This window comes from Drosophila takahashii, chromosome 3L (genome assembly GCF_030179915.1).
Source record: "Drosophila takahashii strain IR98-3 E-12201 chromosome 3L, DtakHiC1v2, whole genome shotgun sequence".
Classification (NCBI taxonomy): Eukaryota; Metazoa; Arthropoda; class Insecta; order Diptera; family Drosophilidae; genus Drosophila; species Drosophila takahashii.
The window spans coordinates 7,659,667-7,671,660 of NC_091680.1; the positions used below are offsets into that span (position 1 = coordinate 7,659,667).

Consider the following 11,994-nt stretch of genomic DNA (forward strand, 5'->3'; position numbering starts at 1 on the left):
TAATTTATGAATATTTTTTGACAAACAAGACATAAGCCAGCCGTGTCCCAGTTGAAATGAAACCACCTTGGTTGTCCAAAGTCAAACCGCCGACTTTTTATCTAATGTGCGTGGTTTAATTGCAATTTTCTCGTTTAATTCGGCACGGCTTGGGTTCTGGGGACAAAGAATTCAGCTGGCAGTCGCCTTTGAGCTGCAAAACCGAGAGCATCGTAGTAGTGTTATTGTTATCTGTTCAAAATCTGCCAACTAAGGATTAACTGCCGTGCTATCAACACCGATAAGCGGTTGAATAAAAGTGAGCTTGTGGTAAAATAATTGATATGGATACACATTGTTGCGGTCAAGAATAATAATATCAGCACTAGCCAGTGTCGTCGTTTAAAAAAGTATCGGTAAAATAATTAGAAACTGAGTTACATATTTTATTTGTTCTCAGTTTTATTTTGTATCTTTGTGCCCTTGAATATAAAAATTCGGATCAATATAAAATGTTCTCTAGATATTCTGATTGAATCACCCTGTCTAAAAATACTTAAATTATAGCGCTATTTTATTGTTATTTAAATACATACATACATATATGTTTGTACATACAAAATAGATTAGTGCGTTTGACAAATGCGGATGTAATGCAGTGATTATCTTATAAATCTACATATGTGTGTACATACACACATACATATTTACATAGGCATCATTAGAAAATTGTTGTTGCCTCATAATAAAATAACTGTAATACAAGCATACATGTGATCAGACATGCATGAACGAGCTCTTCTATTCTCCTTTCTTTCTCTCCCGAAAAAACAAGCTTACCTGCTCCCCCTCCCCCTTCCTTATCTCTCTTTCTCTTTTATTGCTCTCCGCCAGCTGATTATTTTCAACCTGCTCACGCACTTTTTTCACCCACACAAGCACTATCACTGTTGCTTTCTCTCTCTCTGACGTTATCGCTACGACCCCCCTCGCCCACCCACTGTTAACACACACACGTGCAGTTTTACGCTCACTTTCAATTCGCAGGCATTTCGTTTTGTTTTGCCGGCTGTGGTCATTGCTGTTGTTGTTTTTATTCGACCATCTCTCTTTGCCTTTCATACTCTTACAAAGGGTATTACGACTTTCGTCTCTATGATTCGGAAAAACAAAATTTAAATAAATATTTTAAATAATATTTTACGGTAATCATAACCATAAATAAAGCATTGAAAAATTAAAAATAGCCAATTTTAAAAAAGTTTTATTATATAATTTTTTAAAACTAACAACATAAAAAATAATTAGGGGTTGGATTTTTAAAAATAAATTTGTAACTATTTTTGTAACATTAAAAAAGGGTATAAATAAGTCGGCTCGCCCAAAATACCTTGCTTTTCCGTTTAGTTTGCCATATATTTTGCGTCGGCTTTTGCGATCATTCGTTTTTGAGCCGCGCTGCAGTGAACACCGCTCGCTAATTTGCTCCCGAAAAAAATCAACGCGTGTGCCTCGAAATATTTTGAATCGCGGACGTGCGTGTGGGTTTTGTGTGAACAATAATAACAATATAAAAAAAAGTAGGAAAAGCCACATTTTCCAAAAGCAATTTACAGTGGCGCGGCTATAAATAGCCAACGAACAAGGAACGCACGCGTTTTCCGCTTATCACATACCAAAAGACGGTAAATTTCCAGTTCCAGGCCAAAATCCCAAGGGGTCTAGACTGATAAGAGTGTTTTTGGCCTTGTGCGAATTTTATTCGGCTGTGTATCTGGGTCCAGGAATCGAAAAACACACCTTAATGCCGCAGTTTTAGATATTTGTAGATATATAGATGACTGATTCGTTAGCAGTCCCGACTGTGAATCCATTTAGCAAGTGATTATTAAGACGCCTCGCGCCTCTTGGCACCGATGTGAAAAAATATTAGCCGAAAATATTACTAAAGCTAAAATAACACCATCTGCCTGCGGGGTATAAAAATAAGTTCGATCGAAATTAATGCTAATTAAAGGTTATATCTGTCTGTCTACTGCTAAGATTGAGCTAAAAACAAATTCTCACTGTAAGCTAATTCAATGCAAATTGATCCGGGCCTTGGCTAAAGTTCTGAAGAGCCCAGCCGCGTTCCCAATATTATAAACAATTACCCATCCGTTATTTGATGAAAATATAAACAAACGAAAGGGGCTAAATTACTAGGATTTGTTTATAGAAATAGATTTTCTAAAATAGTTTTATTATCATACAAAATTTATCAGATTAAAAATTAAATCAAAAAGAGAAGCAATTATTTTACGTTAATAAACTAACATCAGGTTAAAAGTTTACATTTCCATCCGATTTCTTCGTTTACAATTTTTAAACAATGTTTACAAAAATTTATTGTTTGGTTTAGTTTCAATTTATCTTAAATTATTAATTTATAAAAGAACTAAGCAGTAAAACCTTTATTAAATCTATAATTTCTACCGCAACTGTATGTTTATATATTTAATTCAATTTTTTGTATTACAAACTTGAGTCATTAAGTGTAATTGAAGTGGGTCTTTAGTAATCAGCATTAATATCAATTTGTGTATTATTTTAATGGGTTTATATATCATCATCAAAATCTCACATATCCCAGTTGATCACGTTTCTGATGAGGATGCAGGGAAAGTGCTTTGCTGGGCGTCTCATTCATGGATATATAGGTATAGGCGCAGATCTCACGTAGATCGTGGTGCATAAAATTGTAATTAAAATTTTTACACTTCTTTGTTTATTTTAATGGGAATATTTCATTGAATCGTGGGCCCCAGCACATGTTATGTACAGGTGGTCAGGGCTGTGCAGTCTCGTCAGAAAATACATATGTATGTACAATGTATTATGAACATTTAAGTAAAGTATTGAGTTTCATTAGTCAGTCAGAAAAAGTCAAATCCAATATTAACCAGATTAGTTTTAGTTTGACAACATTTTGTATTTCTTGAAAAATATTAAATATTATCTATGTACTAAAATATAAAATAAAATAAAATATTATCTATTTAATCCCAGGTTCTCAATTTCACAATCACTGAAAATCTATAGAATGCCGGTAGCAACATGCGTTGTTATCAACATTACCCATCAAATCCCCCGTCTAGCGATGGTATTTTAACCCACCCGAAGCCGGGTTGTTTTCGATATTGTTTTGAAAATAATTCTTATCAGCGGACCTGTCCAATTCCCATTTAATGAGATAGCGATAGGGGGGCAATGTCTAGTTATCTCTGTCTGCTTATCAGGGTGTCTGCTTTTGGCGCGTTCGAAAAGTGTTCAAATATCGCCTGTAGGCAATAGCTAATTGCCAGCGACAACAAAGTAATAAAATATTGGCAGCACACTTTGTCTATGGCCCAGTGATAGACACAACAATATTGATAGAATTTTAAACAAAATCCGCTCGTTTTGCGTTCCCTTGTAAATTAAAAATTCCAAAGGCATCGACGACCTTGTCAACGTGTGTGAAATGGTCAAAAATATTAGATTGGTTTGGTTGGCTTATATAAAAACAGGCCAGGGACCTGCATAGGAAGTATTTTTTAATTCAAAATCTACGCAAAACTCAAAGTACAAATGGTTTTTGTTGCCAATTCTAATTTGTATGCAGGCGATGGCCCAAACGAAAAATCAAACAAACAGAATTAATGCATCTGGTGGCAAATCAAAACAAAAAACCAAAGTTATTGGTCCCGAATTTTATTGTAAGCTTCGCTTTTTGTTGATACTTTCAATTGATGAAGTGAGTTGTTGCATTGATCTAATTGACAATCGAGTTGTCAAGCATTGGCGCAGATTTACGATCTGGATTTTACCCAGGCCAACAAAGTCCGGATTCGAGGGTAATCAAATATTTTGGTAAATGGTAAAAAAATATCACGTCTTGATATATAAAAAAAATCGAGAAGATATTGGACAAAGTAAAATGCCTTTTGATTAAACCTTTCATAAATTCTTCAACATATTTTTTTAAAGACCGTGATCCATTGACAAAATGTTCTAAATTTTAAGAAAATAACGAAGCAGTTTAGATTGTATTATATTTAATTTAATGTATATTTAATGTATTTGTATTTAATTTTTTTTTTTTCCAATTTTTAGATGCAAATAATTAAATCTAAAAACAAAGCCCCATTTCTAATGTGACATTTTTATTTTAAATGGGCTTATAGAGCCTACAAGACTTAAGAGCCATCACACCATATTTTATCTAGAGAATCACAATGTTATCTTCTTTATCCCCTAGCAACTATTACAAAATACGAACTAAGGTTTCCTATGCCTGAATACCCGTATCTCTGCATCTATATCTCCGTTTAACTTTTGTTATCTCGTGTTCGAGCCCCTGTTCCATTGCCTTCCACCACCCACCGACCGCCACCCACCTCCCAATTCGAATGAAAATGAAATCAAATTGAGGAAATGAACATTTAGTGGCTGTGGCAAGTGGAACAACTGGGAGATACATATATATAGTATCTATACATCCAAACACATGTCTAGGGGAGTATCCCACCGGGAAAATTCCTCTGGAAAATAACATATTTTCAAGAGGTTTCTCCATAGAAGCGGAAGGGACTAAACCTCATTCACCCCTTACATTTCTTCCATCTCTGGTTTCAAAATACACGGGGGTGACACAAAAAGTAAGGGGGAAATGAGGTTTCTATCTGGATCTCTGGCAGAAGAATGCAGGACAAAATCCACTGGTTTTTCGACTTCCCGCATTATAGATTTTCCACACGTACCCAGTTATGGTTTTCCTCCACTTGCAATATCTGTTTTTCTACACCCTCCCAGTTTTGGTTTTTCCAGACCCTCGCAGTTTTGGTTTTGCACTGCTTTTCAGTATCTGATTTTCCACAATAAAAATCATGTTTTTTTGTAATATTTGTTTGTGTATTTATTATCGAAGCATTGGAACTACAAATTTTTAATGAAGCATTCCCGGGTTTTGCTTGGCCGAATGCAGTACTTAGATATCCATTTCTTGTCTGTCTTCTGAAAATATCAAACATATTTTAGATATGAATGTAAGACCAGGAATAATAATAAGAGTAATTACCATTATTAGGTCTCCGCACAAAATTAAAGGATCTCTCCAGAAATTATGCCTGGTTTGCCATGGCCGATCATTTACCCTCTGTTCAGTTGTTTTATGTCGGGTATCTATATCAAAAACTATGAGAAGAAAAAATAAAATATGACAAACGCAGGCGCAACACTTCTGGTCCCAAGAAGTCTCAGTCGGCCTGGCTGAAATAAATGTAATATTTTGATTAAGTTAAACAACTAAGTTAGTACTGAAGTACTATTTATACAACCATTTAATGAACACCTCACACCATTTACCACTGGTAAAGATTAAAAACATTTCAAGTGTCACTAAAATGCAGAATTTGTGTTGAAGATAGCATCCGGAGGCGTATATTTATTAATGGCGAAAATATCTGTGATACTAACCTTTGTAACGCTGAAATAAAGGTTATAAAAAGACAAAATTCATTTTATCACTCACCTTTTTATTGTTTTTTAGATTAAAATTAACTATTTTCACTTTTTTTCACTTTTTCCAACAAATTTAAAAATGATGTGACCCTGCATCATATACTTGATAATACTAAATGCAGATTTGATATAAATTTCGTTGTAAAGTCCGGTCACACTTTGGCGCCAAATAAGTATTTCGTTTAAAAAATACTTTTCAGGGACCGTAATCATTAAAGGTTACGTATATTATTGGTATGTTAGGCATTTTTCGTGTTATCAATACCACCAACACGAATTTTTATATTTTAACAACACTTAAAAATGGCTTAGGCCACGATCTGACGATCAAATTATTTTATTTCACAGAAAATGTTTAAAAATGTAAAAAGCAACAATAGTTTTCTTTGTAATTTAATGTAATTCCTTGATAAATGTGATCAAATATTTTAATCGTCTTACCGTGGCTTTTCTCTATAATTTGGTTGAATCCCACATTCATCCTTATTATTATTTGAAAAATGTTGAGTAAAATAAATTAATATTATCATTATAGACATTATGATAATAATGTTATATAGTTTAATTTTTTTGATTAACAATTATTAATATTTTTTCTACGACTTTTAAAATTACTAAAAATTAAAACTAAATGTGAGAACAAGTCTTTTGGTTTTGGTGTAAATCATAGGATTTTTGAATATTATAAGTTGGTGATTTTCTTGTTTAAAAATATTATAATCGTAGTGCCACAGAAATCACACAGCGCATAAATGGCCTGATATTGATGCTACTCAGAAACCCACCCTCATTTAGCGCTCAGAAATTATCTATCCCTACACCGCCGCCTGCAAAAAGGAACAGGATTTCAAGAACACAAAAACCAACTTCTCACATTCCCGCTGGGTATCTAAATGGTTTGTTGCTACCTGTCCAGCTTTATCTTGTTAATTGTTGTTTCTACAATATATCTCTGTTGGGACTTTGGGAAACATTCGATTGTTTGCCGGGGTGCACAATCTAGTGCCCCCGAGGCGCCATTTAGCGCTTTTGTACTGAGCCTCTAATTACATGCCTTCTATATAGATATAGGGGGTACTAAAACAATGGATTGTATCATTTGATCGATTCCAATTATTTGCAAATGCACGTGTGACAATTTGGAATGCAATTGGCTCATTTAAAAGTCGACACTGTGCAGGGGGAGGTTGCATCATTTAATAAAATAGAATACTGGTCGACAGTGATCATTTGCGTAGTATACTTATTGAGCATTCCAGATGGAAGCGACAGATATAAATCAGGAATCGGTTGATGTTGAAATGGGATGGGGTTTTAAAAACAATGATCTCATATTGTTTAAAAACAGAAAATTACATTAAGAACCCCTTATCATTAGATATAATAATCTGATTATTCAGAAAACATAAAATTCTAGTAAACACAATTAATTTAAAGGCCAATTGGACCCTTAAATTATTTTAGCCCTTCCATTTGGATAATCCAAAAACCCCATTAAACCGCGACATGTCCCTCGATAATTACTTTTCCGGAGGGCATTTAAACATTGTAAATAGGGTTCAACCTTGGGGTTACAAACAGTCAGCCAACAAACAGAGGAGGCGGCCAACAAACAATCGGTAGCCATATATCCACACGATCACGTAAAGTTACGTCAATGTCGCAGGCGATCGATTCGATTCGATGCGAGATACGCTGAGGTAGCCACAGGTAAAACGAGCCCATTTAGCATCTTCATTTGCATGCAAACCAGGAGGAGCTGAAACCCAGGCCCATGCCCACATGATGATCATGATGATGGTGATTTGCATACGGGGTTGGCATGGGCTGAACCCTAAATATGGCAGGTTCAACTCGGCAGTATCGCTCCAAATCGGTTCGGTTCATTTAACCCGCATTGGCGACTTGAACTTGACACAGTTCGGAGGGGTTTTCACTGATTTAAAGGCTAATTATAGGTGTTCTATCTATTGATAGAGGTGACGGGGTTTTAAGTACTTTTGATAATGTTTTTTGGAAATACTATCCATTTGATTTATTTTGTTTGGCTAGAATTAATTTATTACTGAATATAAATTACAGCTATACAATTTCGGTCAAATAATCGCTATAAAAAAGAGACAGTTAATATTTTTACATCTTTCATTTTCCAATAAAATAGACTAACTGGTTGACAAGTTGATAAACATGCGAATTGTAAATTTGTCTTAGCAATAAATTAAGTCAATTTATATAGATCACACCCTGAGCAGTTCGTTGTCAGGTGCTGACCTCTCCGTACGCCATTTCCGTATAGTATTTATTTATCAAATATTTAATCAATCAATTCTCACCGACTTTCGATGCGTTCCTCCCACAGATAATGCCGGTGAAAGAGATTCTCCAGCGGTGCAGGCCCATCCCCCTGTACACCGTGCTGGTGCTATCCATCTGCTACTTCGTGCTCCAGCTGATCCTCAGCCACTTGACTCATGGACTCACATTGCTGATGGCCAGTCATCACATGTTGTGCAACATTTTCGCACTCGGCGGCTGCATTATTACAATTAAGGTAAGTTTGTTGAAGCACTCGCAAAATAAATCTAATTTGTACTATTTTATTTGTATAAAAAATTCATAAAAAATAGTCCCTGACTACCTACATTTTATTTAAATTATTTCTAATATTTCTATAAAATGGAAACTTGATTTTTTCTGTGATTACTTTACTGTGATTGCCGGTTTTACATTTTTTTTTTTGGCCAGGAAATGTCGCGTGCTGGTGCAAAGTCGAAACAGATGCTGGTGCATTGAACTTTTATTGTGGCCAGAAAGGCAAACCACAACAAAATGTATCGAACGCATTCCAAACACCTTTTTATTTTGCGGAGAACTGGTTTCGTTTGGATTTTTTCGATAATTTATGGGTGAATTTTCGAAATTCGTATCTCTTTACCTGGGGAGTGGTTCTCTTAGTTATTATTTGGGTTTATCAGTCAATTTAGTCACTGCTTTCATAGGGGCTTATCAACCGATTGCTGTGTAATTGCCTGCTCGAGAGTAATGCCTCTGTCTACACAGCAGGTGACATGAAATCAGGTTGATTACACGGAGATATTGGAAAGACTCATTTTGGCTGGGTTTCTCTGATCAGATACGTCGAAATGGGTCACCTACTTTTATGGAAATCGTCTGTTAGAAAGCGAAAATGGCAAAAGATTTAAGATCAGATAGTTAGAAAATATTAACAATGATTGTAAAGGGTATAAGTTTCAGAGTAATTAGCTTTATTTTGCTTTTAAATAATAATAATAATATTGAGACTTAAATAATAAAAATCTAATCCCTTAAAATCTCTTACTTAATATTATTTTTTTCAAAAATTTGCTACACATTGATTGAAATTCAAGGTGAATACTTCCAAAGGCAGTGTCCAACTGAAAATTTATGGAGCAGTCAAAGCTAATATTTTAATATTGAATGGATGCAAAAATCGTTGCCGCCATGGGAAAGCGTGCCAAGCACGTTTCGCAAAAGACAAAGACGAGGCCCAAAAAACCGCAGAAACCGAACAAGACTTGGCCAAAAAACCAAACACCAGAAATCGAAAGCTTCCCAACAGTTGACGATGTTGTAGGTGTGGACAGTTGAGTGGGCTGATTTTGGGCTTATATAATGGGGCAGACGGACGGACGATCAGCGGAGCGTTTAAATAGCTGCCAACCATTGTCGATGGGCCAATGCCAATTGTTATGATTTGGCTTAGAAAGCATGACGATCATTGAACATTTCCATTCGATTCTATTTCTATGTGACATTTTTGGTAAACAACATTGTACAAAAATTTTGGCAATAGAAGATAAATTAGTCTATTCAACATAGACTTTTATAATAACAACAATAAGCCGAAAATTAAAGAGAATTAAGGTAGTTACTTTTAATAATAAATCATAGAAGAGTTGCCAAATTTATATAAATACTTATAGATATCTTAAATGGAATTCCTATATTTAATTCGAGTCAAACCTTAAGATCTAACATTAAATATTGTTACCATAAATATTTTATTACTTTTTCTAACGATTCTACAATGGTATTAATTGGTTTTCTACTTTCTTCTTGAATTCTTACAGCATAGTAAACAAAAACCGGAGGCCATAGATCCTCCCCCTATCCAAACGAAGGTAAATGGCAATGGTTCTGGGCTTATTGTCAACGTGGCCGAAACGGAGGCCCAAACTCGGGCCAAAAGGGAGTGTCGGGAGCAGAAGCTGCGCAACACTTTTGGCTGGGCCAGGATCGATATATTGACCATGCTGATTGTCTTCATCATCCTGGCCTCCTTATCCTTTTCGCTGGTGGTGGAGGCCCTCCAAACTCTGGTGCACATCGATCATCAGGACACGATGCATCTACCGATTCCCGTGATGATGCTGGGTTTCGTGGGCCTAATCCTGAATGGACTGACTTATCTGCTGATTGGAGGATATACCCTGCATCAGGGAAGCTTTCTGCACTTGACACCCGGCGGAAATGTGGTGCTCGATCGTCCCGCAATGTCCAGTAATTTGGATCTATCGCTCGAACCGATGCAAAGGCAACTCAGTAAATCCCGGAATGATCGTCAGTTACGCGAGGAACTCGAAGCGGAAGTGGGCAGTGTTTACTTTGCCACCAAACGCCAGGGAGCCGTCGAAATGCTAAGGGATGTGTCCAGTACCATTTTCGTGATCGTTTGTGCCGCAATCGTCTATGTGGCCGAGGATGAGCAGCATACGGCGAAGTTCATTGATCCTGTGCTTTCCATTTTCTCCTGTGTCCTGCTGGTCACGCTCAGTTATCCCTACAGTAAGTCTAGAAAATAAAATGAATATTCCAGTTTATATTTACACAGAAAAAATTGGATATGAAATAGGTTCAATTCTACCTTATTTCATATCAATAAAAAATGATTTATGTCAAATTTATGTCTCATATCATATAAAATACCAAATTAAGTATATTTTAAACATAATCTTTATTATTATTAAATGATATGAATAACTTAAAATTTTGATATCAATCTGATCTTTTGTCAATTTTGTTTTCTGTGTGGGTATATTTCGGAATACAACTAATCCATTTTCACTAATCACTTAAATTATTATTTTCTTATTCTTCTTTAGTGAAAGAATCCTGCCTGATCCTATTGCAAACCATTCCGGGTTCCATCGATTTGGAGATCTTTGAGCGGACACTGGTCACCAAATTCCCAGAGATTATCAGCTATCACGACCTGCACATTTGGCAGTTGGCCGCCCACCGATACGTGGCCACCATACACATCCAGTTCCAGAATCCCAAACTTTACCTCAAGATCATCGAACAGGTGCGAGCCTATTTCCACGATCAGGGAATCGGAGCGGTCACCATCCAACCGGAGTTCTATCCGTCCACCAATAAGAATGCCTCTGCCTCGCTGGAATGCCTGATGCAATGCCAGGCGGCGGAATGCATCGAGAAAGTTTGCTGCCGAGATTCTCGCACCGATCTTCGCGAGGTTTGTGATGCTCCCGGTGGCAGGAAGTCGTCTTCTCCAACGAAATGTCAGGGCGATGGACACGATCATAGCAGAATCAAGTCCAAATCCTGTGCCGAACTGAGTGCAGTGGTTGTGGAGAAGCCCAAGGAACTGAATGCAGCGCAGTTGCTTAAGGGGCAAGGTCAGTCCATGCCCAAACTGGAGCAAACGCCAAACGAGGATACTCCCTCAATGAAAGCTGATACATCCAAATCGAATGACTGTCTACCTCCTCCGACGAGTGGCGATTGATTCACCTTTTAATAACTATAGTATTGAATCAAGGCTTAACGATTTTAGTTAGTTCTTAAGTTAGTTTACGAATTTGCCATATAGACATATGGATATATATAGATGTTGGAGCTCATTTTTTAACGAGACGCTTTAATGCACAGGGAAGGAACATTTGGTCACAAGAGTGGAATAGGAATATAATGATAAATTGGTTTAAATATTTAATACAATTTACACCCTTTATTTAAAAATGTATGTAAACGCAATGAAATGAAGTATTGTTATTTGATTTTAATCTTAAATCGTCGACTTTTTAAACTAAAGTATCAGTGTTCAATGGTACAATATAGAAAGAATTAGATATCTAATTATGTGCTTCTCTTTCTCTTGTGACAAGAAACTAACTAAATATTTCCCACCCGTGCAGTTAGTTTACAAGTTATTTGTTTTAAGGTACATTTACTATGTATATGTTGGACTACATATGTAAGTCGAAAAAATTTACAACCGAAAGATTACAAAATATACATTAATTTGACGTGTCATTAGCTAAGCATTTTCTATAAATACATGTGTATAAAAATATTTGGATTATAATTTTTAGATCTGCTTAAGTAATTTTAAAGCGCACAGTCCGTCAACAATAAAGGTAAGGTATAAGAATATTTAACAATGCCTCGATATGGGGAACAGGTCAATTA

The 11,994-nt window shown here is 35.9% G+C and overlaps 1 protein-coding gene and 1 long non-coding RNA gene across 4 annotated transcripts; one reads left to right on the top strand and one right to left on the bottom strand.

Annotated features, from left to right (window-relative positions):
- Positions 1-173: 173 nt before the first annotated feature.
- On the top strand, positions 174-11,834 carry ZnT77C (Zinc transporter 77C). 3 transcript variants are annotated; one of them, XM_070216013.1, is made up of 4 exons: positions 174-298; positions 7,880-8,071; positions 9,633-10,347; positions 10,665-11,834. In XM_070216013.1, exons 2-4 carry the CDS (start codon positions 7,883-7,885, stop codon positions 11,309-11,311), a joined length of 1,551 nt encoding a protein of 516 aa, XP_070072114.1. In that variant the 5' UTR covers positions 174-298; positions 7,880-7,882; the 3' UTR covers positions 11,312-11,834. The 3 variants fall into 3 exon arrangements, with proteins under 3 accessions (XP_070072114.1, XP_070072115.1, XP_016997102.2); XM_070216014.1 differs by having other exon boundaries at positions 176-309; XM_017141613.3 differs by lacking the exon at positions 174-298 and adding an exon at positions 1,416-1,664.
- LOC138913217 (uncharacterized) lies at positions 4,890-6,516 on the bottom strand. Its single transcript, XR_011418876.1, has 3 exons — positions 5,531-6,516; positions 5,078-5,268; positions 4,890-5,013 (listed from the first exon to the last, which is right to left on the bottom strand). It is a non-coding gene; the product is annotated as an uncharacterized lncRNA (long non-coding RNA).
- Positions 11,835-11,994: the final 160 nt, after the last annotated feature.